At 36.0% G+C, this 19,520-nt stretch overlaps 1 protein-coding gene across 4 annotated transcripts in view; it reads left to right on the top strand.

Moving 5' to 3' along the window:
• CTDSPL2 (CTD small phosphatase like 2) overlaps nucleotides 1-19,520 on the top strand; it is an 84,557-nt gene that overhangs the window by 18,504 nt on the left and 46,533 nt on the right. For 2 of the 4 annotated variants that reach the window (XM_033108530.1, XM_033108533.1), the window contains exon 2: nucleotides 15,339-15,548. In XM_033108530.1, the coding sequence (XP_032964421.1) occupies nucleotides 15,363-15,548 (186 nt within the window). In that variant the 5' untranslated portion in view covers nucleotides 15,339-15,362. Of the gene's footprint in view, nucleotides 1-10,435; nucleotides 10,501-15,338; nucleotides 15,549-19,520 lie in introns of all 4 variants that reach the window. The other 2 variants (XM_033108532.1, XM_033108531.1) reach the window with 2 other exon arrangements.

The raw sequence follows: 19,520 nt of genomic DNA, 5'->3' as shown, positions 1-19,520 counted from the left end.
GGTACTTTTTTGTATTATGAAGGAATTTCAGCATTTATTTTTTTAACATGGTACAACAAATTTTATGTTAAAAATAATTATAAAACACAAGAACAGATACAAGGCACAAGAAATTTTATGTACTGGTAGCATATTTATAATATTTCTGTGTCATAGAAGGCCAAGAACCCTTCATGATTGCAAATTTGTCATAAGTTCAACAAAACTGATATCGTATTCCACGTTATTATTTTGCAAAGAGATATTGTTATTGATTTCTAGAGTTACACTTTTGACTCAAGTATAAATAAAAGAATTAAAAACATTTAGATAACTAGTACTACCCGTGTATAATGCGCATCCCTATTTTTCCCTCACAAATTTGGGCAAAAAAGTGCACATTATAAATGGCAAAATATGGTACATTCTTTTCAAGTGCACATCAAACATTTTCAAACATAGACCACATGTCAGGCCACAAAACGAGTCTCAATAAATTGAAGAAGGTTGAAATCACATTAGGCATCTTTTCTGAACAGAGTGGTATGAAACTAGAAATTAATTACAAGAAAAAAACTGAAAATACATGAAGACTAAACGTACTACTAAATAATGAATGGGTCAACAATATGACCAAGGAAGAAATCAAAAGATACCTTGAGGTAAACGAAAATGAAAACATGACAACCCTAATCAATGGGACACAGCAAAAGCAGTCCTAAGAGGGAAATTTATAGTAATGCAGGCCCACTTAGAGAAACAGCAAAAAAAACAAAAAGAAACAAAAACCCAAAACTCAAACAGCTTAACTTTACACCTTAGGGAACTGGAAATGAACAGCAAACAAAGCCCAAAGTGAGTATAGGGAAGTAAGTAATAAAGATCAGAGTAAAAATAAACGAAATAGAGACTAAAAAAACAATACGAAAGATCAAAGAAACCAAGAGCTGTTTTTATTTTTTTGAAAATAAAAATTGACAAACATTTAACCAGCCTCCTCAAGAAAAAAAAGAGACAAGACTCAAATAAAATCATAAGTGAAAGAGAAGTGACTACTGGCACCACAGAAATACAAAAAAATTTAAGAAAATACTACAAGTAACTATATGCCAACAAATTGGACAATCTGGAAGAAATTGACAAATTCCTAGAAGCATATAACCTTTCAAGTCTAAATGAAGAAGAAAGAGAAAATGTTAACAGACTGATTATTACCAATGAAATTGAATCAGTAATCTGCAAGCTCCAAACAAAGTCCTGGACCAGATGGCTTCACAGGTGAATTTTACCAAACATTCAAAAAAGAACTTACACCTATTCTCAAAATATTCCAAAAAAATCCAGGAAGAGCAAGGCTGCCAGGCTTATTTTATGAGGTCACCATTACTCTGATTCCAAAACTTAGACAAAGACATTACAAAAAATACTTAATGTATGTAGGCCGATATTCCTAATGAACATTGATGTAAAAATCCTCAACAAAATATTAGCAAAATGAATTCAGCAATACATTAAAAAGATCATACACCACTATCAAGTGGGATTCATTCCTGGTATGCAAGGTTGGTTCAATATCCACAAGTCAACTAATGTGATACACCACATAAACAAAATGAAAAAAGTCATATGGTGATATCAGTAGATGCAGAAAAAGCATTTGACAAAATCCAGCATCCATTTATGATAACTCTCAAAAAGTGGGAATAGAGGGAACATATCCAACATAATAAAGGTCATATATAACAGAGCCACACCTAATATCATACTCAGTGGGGAAAAGCTGAAAGCATTCTACTTAAGATCAGGAACAAGAAAAGGATGCCCACTTTCACTACTTTTATTCATCATAGTACTGGAAGTTCCAACCACAGCAATCCGACAAGAAAAGGAAAAGGCATTCAAATAGGAAAGGAAGAAGTAAAATTGTCATTATTTGTAGATGGCATGATACTATATAGAGAGAACCCCAAAAATTTCACCAAACAACTATTAAAAGTAATAAATGAATTTAGTAAAGTAGCAGGATACAAAATTAATATTCAGAAATCAGTTGCATTTTTATACACCGATAATGAGCTGTCAGAAACAATCCCATTTACAATTGCATTAAAAATAAAAATACTTAAGAGTAAATTTAGCCAAGGAAGTAAAAGACTTGTACTCAGAAAATTACACAACATTGAAAAGAGAAATTAAAGAAGATACAAATAAATGGAAGCATATACCATACTCAGGTATATGGATATGAAGAATACTATGGTTAAAATGTCTATCCTACCCAAAGCAATCTATAGGTTCATTGCAATCCCTATCAAAATACCAATGGCATTTTTCACAGAACTAGGACAAATAATCCTAAAATTTATATCGAACTATGAAAGACCCTAAATAGCCACGGCAATCCTGTGAAAGAACAAAACTGGAAGTACCATGCTACCTGCTATCAAATTGCACTACAAGGCTATAGTAATCAAAACAGCATGGTATTGGCATAAAAACAGACACATCTATCAATGGAACAGAATAGAGAGGTCAGAAATAAATCCATGCCTATATAGTTATTTAACCTATGACAAAGGAAGCAAGAATTTATAATGGGGTAAAGACAGTCTATTGAATAAATGGTGCTGGGAAATCTAGACAGATACATGCCAAAAAATGAAACTGGACTACCTACTTTTTCCATATACGATAAACTAAAAATAGATTAAAGACTTAAATGTAAGACCCGAAACCATAAAACTCCTAGAAGAAAATATAGGAAGTAAACTCTTAGACATTACCTTTAGTAATGTTTTTACTGGTGTATCTTCTCGGGCAAGGGAAACAACAGAAAAAATAAACAAACTGGACTATGTCAAACTAAAAAGTTTTTTCTCAGCAAATGAAACCATCAACAAAACAGACATCCTACTGAATGGGAGAAGATATTTACCAATGATACATCGGATAAGGAGTTAATATCCAAAATTTATAACAAACTTATACATCTCAATACCAAAAAAACAATCAAAAAATGGGCAGAGGACCTGAATAGATATGTCTCCAACGAGGACATGCAGATGGTCAATATACATATGAAAAGTTGCTCAATGTCACTAATCAGAAATGCAAATAAAAATCATAATGAGATATCACCTCACTCTAGTCAGAACGGCTATCATAAACAAATGTTGGTGAGAATGTGGAGAAAAGGGAACCCTTATGCAATATTAGTGGGATTGCAAACTGGTGCAGCCACTATGGAAAACAGTATGGAGTTTCCTCAAAAAATTAAAAATAGAACTACCTTATAACCCAGCATTTGCACTCCTGGGTGTTTATCCAGAGAAATCCAAAATGCTAATTCAAAAAAATGTATGCACCCTGTGTTTACTGCAGTGCTCCAGCTCTACAAAAGCAGTGGGAAGCGAGAAGGGTGGCGCAAGATTAAGAAAGACAATAGACAAGAGTAGAGGGCAAGTGGGGCCAAGGGACTCAAGTCTCAAGGACTGAGCCCCAAATCGGGCCAACTCATGGCTTTTATTAGTAATCATACAAGGAAATAAAGTTTGATTTTTTTCATTTTCCACGAGTCACGTGCCTGACTGGCTGTTCTTTCCGAAAGCTCCCATTGTGCTCCAACATGTACTGTGCCTTCACACATGTATAACCCCAGGGGACGGAATCACTGTACTGAAACCATCAGATAAGAGAGGCTAACTGATATTATTCCATCAGTTCCCAGCTTTCTGAGACACTTACTTGTGATGTCATGGGGAAGGCGTGGGGGACAGATGGTTTGGCAGCTATTCACAGTAGCCAGGATATGGAAGCAATCCAAATGCCCATCAATGGATCACTGGATAAAGAAATTGTGATACATTTATACAATGGAGTATCACCCTGCCATAAGAAAGGATGAAATCTTATCATTTGCAACAACATGGAAGGACATAGAGGATTGTTGTGTTTAGTGAAATAAGTCAAACTGAGAAAGACAAATACCATATGATTTCATTTATATGTGGAATCTAAAGAACAGAATAAATGAACAAAACAAAGCAAATAGACTCACAGATACAGAGAACAAACTGATGGTTGCTACATGGGAGGGGGACTGGAGGATGGGTGAGAAAGGTGAAGGGATCAGAAAGTACAAATTGGTAGTTATTAAATAGCCGTAGGGATGTGAAATACAGTATGGGGAATATAGTCAATAATGTAAAGACTGGGGTATAAGATAGGTATTGGATTTATCGGGGGGATCACTTTATAGGTTATGTAAATGCCTAACTACTGCACTGTATACCTGAAACTAATATAAAATAATATTGAATGTCAACTATAACTTTGAAATATATGTTTTTAATATATGTCTGTGTGCATGTATATGTATGTGGTCAGACAATTAAGTTCATGAACTCATCCTAGAAAAAGTGCTGCATACCTCATTGGAGTACACCTTCGAAGTACTCCCCTTGGGAAGCCTATGCACCAACGCCAGCGCCTAGTCCACCCTTGAAAGCAGTTTTGGAACTCTTTCTGGAATGGCCATTAGAGCTGTCATCGTATTACCCTTGATGTCCTGAATGTCACCAAAATGTCTTCCTTTCGATATTTTCTTTATCTTTGGGTAAAGAAAGTAGTCATTGGGGGCCAGATCAGGTGAGTGGGGAGAGTGTTCCAATACAGTTATTTGTTTACTGTCTAAAAACTCCCTCACAGACAGTGCTATGTGAGCTGGTGCATTGTCATGATGCAAGAGCCATGAATTGGAGAAAAATTTAGGTTGTCTAACTTTTTAACGCAGCCTTTTCAGAACTTCCAAATAGTAAACTTCGTTAACTGTTTGTCCAGTTGGCACAAATTCATAATAACCCCTCATATCAAAAAAGGTTAGCAACATTGTTGCAACTAGTTCACAAACTTAATTGTCATACCTCATTTTATATTTATATCTATATCTGTATTTATAGGTGAAGATATATATAAAATCATGGGATGTAAAATACAGCATAGGGAATATAGTCAGTGATATAATAGCTACGCACTTGTCAGATGGATATTAGACTTGTTGGGGTTATCACTTTGTGAGGGGTGTAAATGTCTAGTGATTATGTTGTTTTTGTATTATCTGAAACTAATTAAAAAATTATGTTTTCAGATAAAAAAACATAGATTATGGAGTTTATAGTATAAAATGGGAAAAAACAGGTAATACCATTCTGCATGGAGTATAATTCTAAGTATTGATTAAAACACAGAGGGTGCCAAAAAAATGTATACACATTTTAAGAAAGAAAAAAACTATTAAGATTGTAATAATATATACTGACAACGAAAGTTGAATAGAAGTCATGTTTGACTTCTGCATTCTGATTATGGTGAACTACGGCTTGAGCAATGTTGACCAAAGTGTCCACTTGTGTACATTTTTTTGGTACCCCCAGTATTTATACATATTTAAACAAATGGTATAACATATACCCACATTTCAGTTATTTCTAGGGTTAGGAATTATGTGAGTTTTTTTCATATATTTCTGTTCTTTTAAAGTTTTCTAACAATGTATATTTTATCATCAGAGGAAAGGCTTGGTATGTCCACCTGAAATAGAGAATTTCTCAAACTTGTAAGGGCAAGAGTGAATTTTGTCTTGTGTAGGTGGAATACTTACCTATGTTTCTCCTTGAGTTGTTGTAAGCCTGGCATCTAACATATTCATTGCATATTTTCCTGTTTCTTTGTGTGTGTCCTAATTTTTTGTTGAAAACTAGCCATTTTAGATAAGATATTGTAGCCACTCTGGATTCAGAATTTTTCCCTCTGGAAGTTGTTAACTTCCACAGGCAAAATCTATGAATTTTGTCCCTGCAGTGTGCAACCACTTTTTAAGAAAAAAATTCTTGTTTTAATTTTTAAGCTTGGCTACTAGGGCGTACCCCTGTGTCTGCATAGTTTTGTGGTTCACCTATGATTGGACACATACTGTGCCCAAACATCTTGCACCGTAACGCTTCTTCTCCCTCTGCCTGTGGTTCTGTGTGGGGTGCACATTCCAAGTTCAGGCCTTTTCCAAGTCTGTCCCAGCTCTTATTTCCTACTGATCCATTTCATATCTCCTGTGTTCACATGTGTAGCTGCATGATTGGTCAAAAGTATGTACATAGCTTGGACCCTCTTTAGTCTCTTCTGTGCATGTGTACTGCCTCAGCCAGCAATACGGTTGCCCCAACAACCCCTGCAATGTCAAGCTAATAGAGCGGTTGGCCCTCCTAACTTCACTTGCCACAGAAATTATTATCCCACATACCAGAATTGTCACTTATACTGATGACAGCACTGAATGTGGTCATTACCCAACTGCTCTGAATCATGTGAGTCTCTTTATGGTGACCTCAAATCTGCCAGTCCTCTCAGCTTGCCAAATCATCTGAGCTTGCAGGTAGGAAGATAGGGGAGTGGAGCAGTTCCAGACAATGGCACAGACTCCAATGTTTTATCCTGAGTTGAGCAGTTTTGTAAGCATTCTCAGATTGTTGTATGCTTTTGGTTGATTTCCAGAGTGCTGAAATGGTTTTTGTCATTTTGTCCACCTGTGTGGTGGCTTTTTGTGGATAGGATTTGTTGCCCTCTTAACTTGGCCATAGTCAGAATTCCAGGGTTTTTATCTCTTCCTCCATTTTATATCTGTCTTGTGTTCCATACTATGTCTTGGTTCCCAAGGCCTTAGTGGATGACTGACTTAAATTAGAAATCTAAGTAAGATTTACCTCACAAGTCTCAGAATAGCAATTCCAGCAACTTCATATTTGTATGATTACTGAAGCCTTATAAACACTTTTTTTGCTGTGCTCTCCCCATCCTTCCCTCACTTTTAAATAGTTGAGTCTATACATTGTCAGAGAATGTAGCCCTCTCATACAATGCTCTGTCTCTTTTAGCCTTTATTTTATCCTAGTTGTACGAATAACTACATGTTCTATGCTTGGTGCTTACCATTAGTCGTTATGCAGTATCTGTAGTCAGTTTGGTTTTATGAAGTGCTCTATCAGAATTTTTTTGAAAGGGCTCCATAAGCACAATATTCCCCGAGTTCTTGCATACTGGTAACAGTTTGTGGTCGGTATTCTTCTAAGTTATTTTTTTGGATATAAAATTCTTGGTTTATATGTTATTTCCTTGATTATTTTATTTTAAATAGGTTACTCCATTTTTCTTCTGGCATAAAGTGTTGCTATTGAAAAATTTAGAGTAGTGTATTTTTCTCTCTTTCCATTTTAAAGTTATTTAGTGCCTACCTAGATAAGGGGTCTGCAAATTACTGTCCATGGGTTGATTGCCTGTGTTTGTAAACACAATTTTGTACATAAGGCATGCCCATTCATTTACATATTCTCTTTGGTAGCTTTTGCTATACAGTGCAATAGACAATATGGAAACCAATGAACAGAGCTGTGGACACTGATATTTGAATTTCATATAACTTTCACCTTATGGTCTGCAAGAGTGAAATATTTGCTGTCTGGTTCTGTAAGAAAAAGTTTGCTTACATCTGGCAAAACGATTTTTCCCTCAAAGTTCAATAATTTAAAGTTCTAGTAATTCATACTAGACTATGTCTTGGAATTGGTCATTCTGGGTTGCTATTCTCAGGTCTGTGTCTTTCAATATTTGATTTTAAACTTTTTCTATTTCTGGAAGGTTTTCATGTTTACTTTTGAGTCTGATCTTTTTTATTTTTGTCCCATTTTTCTTCTCCCTGCCCCCCCACTCCGGTTCAAGCCGTTGTTTCTCAGTCTAGTTGTGTAGGACACAGCTCCCTGGCCCCTGCTGGTATTAGGAGCCTTGTGCTCCCCCTACCCCCGGCTGAGGCAGTCGGTCACCGGTCGTCGGGCGGCCGCTCACGGCCATTCTCGCCGGCTGCCAGCCACGGCTGTTCCTGGAAGCACACGTTAAAGTTGCCCATGGCAGCACACAGCAGCCCCCACAGCATCCCACGCCGACCTCTGGCTGCTCATGGCAGCCCAGCTCCAGGGAGAGCCATTGTCCACAATCGTAGCTGTAGAGGGCGCAGCTCACTGGCCCATGTGGAAATTGAACCAGCGACCTTGGTTGGCATTAGGAGCACGGCGCTCCAACCACCTGAGCCACTGGGCTAGCCTGAGTCTGATCTTTATCTCTAATATTTATCAGTTTCTCTTTAATCCTTTTTTGTAATGTTGAGAAATATTCCTTCTTTCTCTACCTGTTGTGTTCATTTACTTCTTTGTTCTCTTAGTCTTTATTTCTGAAATGATTTTTTTTCTTTGCTTTAAAAATTTTTTCTGAGTTCTACCACTTTATCCACCCTTTATGCCCCAAATCTTGGTTAAATTTATTGTTGTATTAGTGTCTTTAAGCTTGCTTGGAAATGTAGTTTATAGTTGTGATCTGTTTTTGTGGATCTGTCTTTTGTAATTTTATTGTCTATAGGAAGTTAGGGGTTTTAGTCTACTCTTTCTTTCTTATAACTATATGGGCTCTGATCTAATTTTTGTTACTTTTTAACATGAAGTTTGTTTTCCTGAACTTTTAGGAGGTTTAATTCAAGATAGTTTTTTTACTTAAATGGAGCTTTCTTAAAAAATGTTCAAAAATATGGAGAATTGCTCTCTCAGATTGCTTAGTTTATGTTCCTCTTCTCATCTTTTTGTAGACATTTCTCTTTGCTTTTCTCATTTGATACTGTCCTACTCTATTTTGACTTTATTCGGCATTTTCTTTTCAGTGTTGAAACCCTGTCAGTAGCTCTGGTAGTCAGGGTTTTTTGTTGTTACTGTTGTTATTTTTTTAATGGAAAATATCAAATATACCCACAAAGTAAACAGAATGGTATTATTAAGCCCTGTATCACCATCACTCAGTTTCAATAGTTACTAACATTTCTTTCTTGTGGGATCTATACTCCCATCCACTCCCAACTTCCTCCTATCTTGTTGGTCGTTATTGTTCATAAGAACTTTTTACAGGTGTTTATTTAGGTAAAATGTACATACTTTAAAACACATAGATCTTAGCTGTAAATTCGGACAAATAGATCCACACCCCTATCACAGTATAGGACATTTCCTTTCCCCAAGGCAACTTCTATTCTGATATTTTTCTCTGTAGATTATTTTTGACTCTGATAGAATTTCTTTTTAATGGTATCATCAAATATGTACTCTTGTGTCTGCCATTGCTCAGCATAATGTCTGTGAGATTCTTTCGTGTTGTTGATGATGTTGATGATATTAGTAATTGTTGTTTTGTGTCTGATGATTATTCCACTGTGTGAAAACACCACAATATTCGTCTTTCTATCACTGTGCACTTCCATTGTTTCCAGTTTGTGGCTATTATAAATAAAGCTGTCTGGAACATTTCTGTGAAAGTATGTTGTAGAAATGTTTGCATTTCTCTTGGATAAAAACTTAGAAGTGAACTTACTGGATCAAAGGGATAGGTGTTGTTTATTATAAATTGGTAAACTTTTACCAAAAACCTTACATTCCCACCAGCAGAACTTGTACATCTGAAGGTGAATAATGTTGAGTGTCATTTCATACGCCTGTGGCTAATCATCTAGCTTTTATGAAGTGGCCTCTCAAATCTTTTGCCCATTTTTTTCTAATGGCTGGTTTGTCTTCTTTGTGTTTTAGGATTTCTTTATATAGTCTTTGCATATATATACTTTGCAAGATACGTTTTGTGAATATTCTCTCAGTTTGTTGCCTGCCTTTTAATGTTCTTAGTGGTGTCTTTTGGTGAACAGAAAATTATTTTTATGAAGCCTAGTTTATCCAGTTTTTGCTTTTATCTTCAAAGAGAGTTTTTACTTTTTCCTTTCTAACATGGATTGCTTTTTCATGCCTAATTGCCTGGCTAGAACCTCCAGTAAAATGTGAATAGAACTGGAGTCGGGGGAATATTGAGGAACAGTGTGTTTTTTCAGGAACCATCAGCTCCAAATCAAGTCGTTGTTTTCAATCTAGTCGTGGAGGGTGCAGCTCCCTGGACCATGTGGGAGTCGAACCAGCGACCTTGGTGTTATGTGCACTGCGCTGTAACCGACTGAGCCAACTGGCCGCCCTCTTGTCTTATTTTTGATCTTAGGAGAAAAGCATTTAGTTTTTCACTATGAAATATGATTTTAGTTGTGGCTTTTTCATAGATAGCTTTTTTCAGGTTGAAGAAGGTCCCTTCTATTCCTGGTTTGTTGAGTGTTTTTATTATGAAAGGGTGTGTTGGGTTTGGGTCAAATGCTTTTTATGCATCAATTGAAATGATTATGTAGATTTTTTTTCTCTTTTTCTAATATGGTGTATTAGATTGATTTTTTTCCCAGGTTTTAAAACTTTATTTGCATATTTAAAAAACTGCATTCCAATAATTAAAATCATTTGAACAACAACAAAAAAATGACACTGATTAAACTTCATCTTACAACCAGCAGGAACCCTTGGACCAGCTTGGTTTTTACTCTGGATTTCACCCAGCTTCTGTCTTCATCAACATGTAAGTTCTTTCCCTTCCCTGCCAGCCAGACAGGCAGATGTGAGAGGCAGGTGTGGCTTTCGTTGTCCTTAGTTCTTTGATGTGAAAAAGGGCAGCACAGTTATTTAAACTTGATCCAACCTCTTGCATCTTACAAAGTTAAACATCTAAAAGAAGTAAAATAAGGCAAAGCTTGTGGAATGTACAGAGCATATTGGCAGTTCGTGCCTCATTGTGATTTGCCAACTTCTGTTCAATTGTTCTTGAAGACCGTGGATTTTTCTCTCGTGTTTCTGTCATTTTCAATTTTGACTTACTGAATTTCTCCATCTCGGCCACATTGGGTTTGTCAGACATGGTTGCAGAGGAAGCAAGGTGAGGCGTGTGAACAAGTGGGTTCGATCTGCTTAGTGGTGGTCGCGGAGCCTATATTGATTGATTTTCATATGTTAAACCACCCTTGCATTCCTGGGGTAAATCCCATTGGGTCCTAGTATATAATCCTTTCATTAAGCTGCTGGATTTAGTTTGTTGAGGCTGTTGATGTACATCTATGTTCCTAAAAGATATTATCCTGTAGTTTTCTTTTCTGCCAGTGTCTTTGTATTAGGGTAATGCTGGCCTCATGAATTGAGTTGGGAGGTGTTCCTCGGTGTTTCGGAAGAGTTTGAGAAGGATTGGTGTTAATTTTTCTTTAAACATTTGGTAAAATTCTTCAGTGAAGTCACCTGGTCCTTGGTTTTCATTGTGGAAAGGTTTTTTTTTTTTTTTTTTTTAATTGCTGATTCAATCTTTAGTTGTCATGAACCTTTCAGATTTTCTGTTTTTTTCTTGAGTCCATTTTAGTTGTGTCTTTCTACAAATTTGTCCATTTTATCTAGGTTATCTAATATGTTGGTGTATATATGTTCATAGTATTTCCTCATAATCTTTTTTCTTTCCTTAAGGTTGGTATTAGTGTCCCTTTCATTCCTGATTTTAGTAGGCTGAGTCTTCCTTTTTTTGGCCAGTATAACTAAAGCTTTGTCAATTTTATTGATCTTTTCAAAGAACCAGCTTTTTTGGTTTCATTGATTTTTCTTTTTTTTTAATTATCTATTTGACTTATTTCTGCTCTTAATATTTCCTTCCTTCTGCTTTCTTTAGATGTAGTTTGCTTTTCTCTTTCTAATTTCTTAAAGTGGAAGGTTTTGTTATCAATTTCAGGTCTTCTTTTTTTAACATAAGCATTTACAGCCATTCAGTTGCCCTCTGAGCAACGAGCAACTTGCTTTTGGGGCATCCCATTAATTTTGGTATGTTGTGTTTTTTCGTTCATCTTGAAGTGTTTTCTGATTCCCATTGTGATTTCTTCTTTGACACAGTAGTTATTTAGGAGTTTGTTTAATTTCTGCATATTTGTTAAATTCTCACATTTTTCTTCCTTGTGAATTCTAATTTTATTCCAATATGTTTGGAGACCTCATACTTGTATGTTTTCAATCCTTTTAAATTTATTGAGACTTGCTTTGTGTCCTAACATGTAGTCTCTCCTGGAGAATGTTCCTTCCATGTGTAAAGTGAGAATATGTATTCAGCTGTTGTTGGATGAAGTGTCCTACATATGTTTTTTAGGTCTCGAGAATTGTTCAAATCTTCTATTTCTATGTTGATCTTTTGTGTAGTTCTATCTGTTATTGAAAGTGAGGCAGTGAAGTTTCCAACTATTGTTGAATTGCCTATTTTTTACTTCAGATATTTTGGGACTCTGTTGTTGAGTGCATATATGTTTATAATTTCTCTCTAAGTGCTGCTTATTCATCCTAGAAATTTTTCTATGCTCTGTTTTTGTTATTTTTCAATTAAAAATATTTTGTGTTTGTCTTGTGATTTCTTTTTTGACTCAACATTTATTTATAAATATATTTTTAAATTTCCAAGCATTTGGTGCTGTTAAAGAGTTTTTTTTGTTTTGTTTTGATTTATTATATAATGTGGTTAGAGAACATACTTGGTAAGATTTTAATCTTCAAACTTACCGAGACTTGTTTTACTGCTCACCACCTAGTCTGTCTTGGTGAACATTCCATGTGAGATTGAAAAGTATGTGGTTTCTTCATCTGTTGCATGAGTGGTCAGTTTTGAAAGTTCATGAGGGCTTGACTGCTTTAGCCGTTTCAGACCTATTACATAACACCTTTCTATAACTCACTATTGAAATGGACAAACGCCCTCTACATTTCAGCTTCCTTTTATAAATGTTCTTCTCTTGCTTTCCAGTGAAAATCCATTGGTTATTTTTTAGTTCAGAGGACTTTGCTTCTGAGCTTTACCAGAATCTTCTTTACTCTCAACATGCAGTGCTCTAGCATTTTATGTATAAACTATGGTATGTACAAGGTCGGACAATTAAGTTCACGAGCTCATCCTAGAACAAATGCTACATACCTCATTGCTGAATATCACTACGGTCACCTCCGAAGTACTCCCCTTAGGAAGCTGTGCAGCAATGCCAGCACCTAGTCCACCCTTGAAAGCAGTTTTGGAACTCTTTTTCTGGAATGGCCATCAGAGTTCTCATTGTATTACTCGTGATGTCCTGAGTGTCATCAAAATGTCTTCCTTTCAATATTTCCTTTATCTTCGGGTAAAGAAAGAAGTCATTGGGGCCACATCAGGTGAGTAGGGAGGGTGTTCCAATACAGCTATTTGTTTATTGGCTAAAAACTCCCTCACAGACAGTGCCATGTGAGCTGGTGCATTGTCGTGATGCAAGAGCCATGAGTTGTTGGCGAAATGTTCAGGTCATCCAACTTTTTCCCGCAGCCTTTTCAGCACTTCTGAATAGTAAACTAGGTTAAGTGTTTATCCCGTTGGTACAAATTCATAATGAATAATCCCTCTGATATCAAAAAAGGTTAGCAACATCGTTAAAACAAGTTCGCAGACTTTATTGTCAGACCGTGTATATATATTTACCTCCTAGACTGTTTGATTCTCTTGGGCAGAGATTATAATTTTCATCCTTTTATTACCATTCTGGCAAATAAGTGTTTAAATTTTCATGAGCTAAACCTCATAAGACTGGACTACCTATACACCTTTAGTCTTTTAAGACCTACTTTACGTCAATATATTGTTTTATAACATTTTCTAATTTGTATAATCATTTAATGATTCTGAGTTTAAGGTAGATTCACCCCTAGGTATTTTTGAAAAAACTGAAGAAAAAAAAAACCTCACAGAAATTGATTAAAAATAACTTTCTTTAGAAGTTAACAGTGACTCTTCAGGAGAAAAGGCAATATTATTTGGGGATAGCAACTTAAAACGCCACCATTTGGTGATGGGGAAAAAGTAATTATTTGGAAAGATATTTGGAACTCCTAGTGAATCCCTTGATTTGGGGGTTTTTGGTTTTTTGTTGTAAAAGCAGTTACTGTGTAGTAGAATAGTATAAAGTTTCTGTATAGTTTTTTAAAGGTTTCTAACTGTCTTTCTGTGAATTCAGTTATGTTGAATTAGTAAAGACAAAACTTCTTAAGCTTCCTAATTGGTTGGGGAAGACCCTAACCTTTGCCAGGAATTGCTACACCTTTAGGAGTTTAGAGTGCTTAAGTGGAGTTAGACTTTCTGTGAATACATTTCTGTTGTGAGTAGCTTTATTGTAATTCCTATTCATTTTGAGCCTCAAGATGGTAAGATGAATGTATTCTTTATGCAGGTGAAAAAACACTGTTGTGACTACAGCTTAGCTATGATTGAGGTAGGATTAGAATTCACATCTCTTAATTCTTAGTTTAGTAGTTTTGTGTTCTGTTTCACAGATTCTAATTCAGGGTGTGTTCTTAACTACCTTTAAGTCTTGGGACAGTTTTACCAGCCACTGTTTTTCTCATCTATAAAATGAGAGCATTCAAGGAGATTGCCTTATATTTTCTTTCTGCTATGAATTCATTTTTTAAAGTATCATTGTGTGTGGTAAGATCGAATCCCACAAAATGATCCAACTTCTCTTGTTACACTTATATGATTATTAGTTATAGGAATTGTGCTCATAGAATTAATTCATTTATTGACTAAGGGTTTTTTCTACTACAATTGTGATTGAGCTTCAGAGGGCAGAAAACTTTCCCTGTCTTGTTTACTATTTACTAGTTGCCCAGTGCCTCGAATGTGGTCACTGCTCAATAAATACTTGTTGAATGAATGATTAAATGAATGATAATGTTGGCATAGATAGAGGCAGCATAGTGTTGTGGAAAGAGCATGCACACTCTTTAGTGTTTGATCATAGAATATGATATTTCAGAAGTTGTTGGGAAGGTTACTTGGGATGATGTATATACTACGAGGTTCAAAGCACAGTGCCTTTCACTTAAAATGTTAGTTTCTCATTTCAATCTCTTAGAGATCAGGACTTCTTTTTGTTTTGTTTTTTTTAAGATTTTATTGGGGAAGGTGAACAGGACTTTATTGGGGAACAGTGTGTACTTCCAGGAATTTTTTCCAAGTCAAGTTATTGTCCTTTTAGTCTTAGTTGTGGAGGGTGCCATTCAGCTTCAAGTTGTTGTCCTTTCAGTCTTAGTTGTGGAGGGTGCAGCTCAGCTCCAGGTCCAGTTGCCGTTGTTAGTTGCAGGGGGCACAGCCCACCATCCCTTGTGGGAGTCGAACTGGCAACCTTGTGGTTGAGAGCCCACTGGCCCATGTGAGAATCGAACTGGCAGCCTTTGGAGTTAGGAGCATGGAGCTCCAACCGCCTGAGCTACCGGGCCGGCCCTGGACTTTGTAATGAAGACATTTTTATTATATAAGCTGGGAAAATATGGGTATGCTAGGTTTAATTTTAATAAATAACCCTTTTCATTTTTCCCGTATAGTTTTACATGTGGCACCCATAAAAGATGAGGCTGAGAACACGGAAAGCTTCTCAGCAATCAAATCAAATCCAAACACAACGCACTGCCAGAGCAAAGAGGAAATATTCAGAGGTTGATGATAGCCTGCCTTCAGGAGGAGAAAAACCACCGAAGAATGAAACCGGCTTGTTGTCCTCAATTAAAAAGTTCATTAAAGGAAGCACACCCAAGGTAATGGTTTTACCTTTTACTTATATCATTAAAATTGAAGTTTAGGGTTTTTATAAGCTTGTAAAGACAAGAATTCTGATATTGCTAGAACCCACTTTAAAGGCAGGTGTCTCCATTTGGTGTTATTTAAGAGTATTAACATGCAAACTAAAGAGGGTGCCAAAAAAATGTATATATATTTTAAGAAAGGAAGAAACTGTATTAATTGTAATAATATATACCGATAACAAAAGATGAACATGAGTCATGTTTGACTACTGCAATTACAAGAGGTGCTCAGAGTAGTTGCTATCAATGTCCAGACACTTCCTTTTTTTTTTTTTTTTTTTAAAGATTTTATTGGGGAAGGGGAACAGGACTTATTGGGTAAGAGTGTGTACTTCTGGGACTTTTCCAAGTCAGGTTGTTGTCCTTTCAGTCTTAGTTGTGGAGGGCTCAGCTCAACTCCATGTCCAGTTGCCGTTGCTAGTTGCAGGGGGCGCAGCCCACTATCCCTTGTGGGAGTCGAACCGGCAACCTTGTGGTTGAGAGCCAGCCTGCACCCCAACCAACTGAGCCATCTGGGAGCTCAGTGGCAGCTCAGCTCAAGGTGCCGTATTCAGTCTTAGTTGCAGGGGGCGCTGCCCACCATCCTTTGCGGGAGTCGAGGAATGGAACTGGCAACCTTGTGGTTGAGAGCCCGCGCTCCAACCAACTGTGCCATCCGGGAGCTCAGCGGCAGCTCATTGACTTCATTCTAATTGCGGAGAGTGCAGCTCGCTGGCCCATGAGGGAATCGAACAGGCAGCCCGTTGTCCAGAGCCTGCGCTCTAACCAGCTGAGCCACCTGTCCACCCCTGTCCAGACACTTCTGATTACGGTGAACTACTGCCTTGAGCATAGATAACATCTCTTAAAATTTGTATGCATTTTTTTCGGCACCCTTGGTATTTAGTGGCTGTTTAAGAAAACATTATTTAGTGTGCTTAACTGATCCTCTTTGCCTTCTGTTTTTTTCAGCACAGTTTTATAGGAAGTAAAAGAAAAATTTCTTTTACTTGACTTTTTTCTTTTACTTACATTTTTTCCCCATTTCACATAAAAGGTAGTTTCTCCTTAACGTTATTAGTAGTACATTGTTTAATTGGGGAGATGATTTCTCCTACCGATCTGAATTCTAACATTTGTACAATGAAAATGTGTTATTTCATTAAAGAGAAAACAAAGTTATTAAAGAAAAGAATGGATGCTGACCACAAGTCACAGGCTCCAGATTCATATTCTGGACCAATTTGAGTGATGTGAAGAAAGTCATTTACCCCTGTGAGCCTCAGGAAGACAGTAAAATAGGATTAATACCATTTATCTACCTCAAAGTTGTTTTCAAATTAGATGGCAAACAGGTGGAAAAGCAGTTTGAGAAATTTTAATGCACTCTATAAATGGGTAGTGTTATTAACATTCATTGTATGTAGATTTTTAAACCACTGTTTACTACTCTTGTGTTTTTTCTTGGGATTAGTATATATGAGAAAATTTTCATTATAATGTAAGTTTATCACTTTGATAAGTAAATCACTGTGGTGACTTATTCATAGTGAAAGATTTTGCTCTCACGTATAACTAACAAAACTTAACTTATTGTGAATCATTGCCCAAGATTTAGAAGTATTCTGTGTTTGTAGAGTTTGTCTTTTATTTATTTATTTATTTATTTTTGTTTGTTTTTATTTTTTTAATTTATTGGGGTGACAATTGTTAGTAAAATTACATAGATTTCAGGTGTGCAATTCTGTATCACATAATCCATAAATCACACTGTGTGTTCACCACCCAGAGTCAGCTCCCCTTCCATCACCATACATTTGATCCCCCTCACCCTCATCCCCCACCCCCCAACCCCCTTACCCTCTGGTAACCACCAAATTACGTTCCCCAGTAGAGTTTGTCTTTTTGTTTTGATTGTTTTATTTTGTTTATCTAACAATATAAGCAAAATTTCTTTTGTTAATTTTAAATACAATTTTTAAAAAGTTTCTTTGAGTTAATTTATAAACACACACGACGTGTGTATTTATGTGTGTGTGTATATATACTATGTGTATATGTGTGTGTGTATATATACACACACACACATACACACACACACACACACACACACGGTGAAAAAAAAACTAGAAGTATTTTAGTATTAACATGTAACAAAGATCAGATTTCTTCCAGAAACATTGATTCCTAATCTGTAAATTCCTAATTGGTTGTCTTCAGCCTCTGTTGATGGGAATGCCATTCTCTGAACAACTCTAAATGTTGTAAAATTTTTCATCTTGAGGAAAGATGAATCTACCCTTTATTTTCTTATATGTTCTTTTTCTGCATGTGCAAATGTAAAACCTCAATCACTAGCAGAAAAATTTCTAGTTTTCATTATATGACAGTATATGATATAGGTCACCATCTTGGCCAGCCTTTTCTGTTCATGAAAAGTAACAACCAGAGGTAAAGATAGGTTTTTCCTATGTCTTCTGACTTCTCTTCTTATTTACTTCCTTTGATCTGGGCATTCTTCTATTAATGTAGTATTATATTACATCATATTGTATCATATCATGTTTTTTTTCTCTCCTTTAGTAGTTAGATCTCTTTGTTGGTCAGCAGATTTTTCCTCATGTCAATTAAAACACTCAGGGTTTTTCTGTAGAATTGCTGTTGAGTTTCTTTTTTTTTTTTAAACCAACATCTAGGATTTTTCATTAATGCCTGCTTACACAAAGATGTTAAATAGTATAGGGCCATAAAAAACTGGCTTGCAAACTAATGTCTTATTTATTAATGTTATTTTGGGGCAAAGTTTTTCCTACAAATTAATTTAATTGTACTATCATTCATCCTAGATTTCTTTATTATATTCTATAAATTTATTATGAAAATCACTACTTGAATGCTTTACTGAAATCAAGGTACACTGTTTTGTTCCCAGTCTACTAACCCCATGTTAGAAGTAAATGAAAAGGTTAGCTTTTCGTGTATTATTGCCAATGAGTTTATACTGGCTTCTAATTGTTAGTTCTTTCTTATTTACATTGTCATTACACCGTCTTCTTGATAATCTAAAATTTTACTTGACTATCTATATAATACATGCTTACGTTCAGTATCTTAAATAAAGCATTGTTGTCCTTTTCAAAATTTGGGTAGAAGTTGGCATCTACTGTTCAGATTCTACTGAGAATCTGATTATCTGAATAGATTCTACTGAGTATCTATTAGGTGCTTTATACCCACTATCTCCTTAATCCTTAAACCATCTTTTGATATTTTTTTCGAAGAGAAAAACTGTGGTTTAGTAAATTTAGGTAACCTGTACAGTGTCAGCAATAACAACAGCAATTACAATAAATAGCTTACCCAGGATAAAAAAGAACAAAACAAAACAAATAAACAATTATTTTTGTGTTTATTATAAACAAAATAATAACAGAATAAATAAACAATTACTAACAGTTATTGAGCAATTGCTATGTGCTGTGCACTCAGTGTGTTCTCAGTGCATTAAGTGCAATAACTTCTTTAAGCCTCATAAACCATATGAAGTGGGTGCCATCATCTCTATATTACAGATGAGGAAATTGAGACACTGGGAGGTTAAATAACTTGTGCAGGGTTACTTAGCTTTAAGTGGCAACACTAATTGAAATCCAAGTACTGGTTTCAGAGCTTACACTATTTATTTATTTATATTTTTTAATTGGGGAATATTGGGGAACAGTGTGTTTCTCCAGGGCCCATGAGCTCCAAGTGTTGTCCTTCAACCTAGCTGTGGAGGGCGCAGCTCAGCTCCAAGTCCAGTTGCCATTTTCAGTCGTTAGTTGCAGGGTGTACAGCCCACCATTTCATGTGGGAATTGAACCGGCAACCCTGTTGTTCAGAGCTCGCGCTCTAACCAACTGAGCCATCCAGCTGCCCCCAGAGCTTACACTCTTAACCACTTTG

The sequence above is a fragment of the Rhinolophus ferrumequinum genome, chromosome 6, assembly GCF_004115265.2.
Source record: "Rhinolophus ferrumequinum isolate MPI-CBG mRhiFer1 chromosome 6, mRhiFer1_v1.p, whole genome shotgun sequence".
In the NCBI taxonomy this organism is placed as follows: domain Eukaryota; kingdom Metazoa; phylum Chordata; class Mammalia; order Chiroptera; family Rhinolophidae; genus Rhinolophus; species Rhinolophus ferrumequinum.
This window is presented reverse-complemented; position numbering and strand designations above follow the sequence as displayed.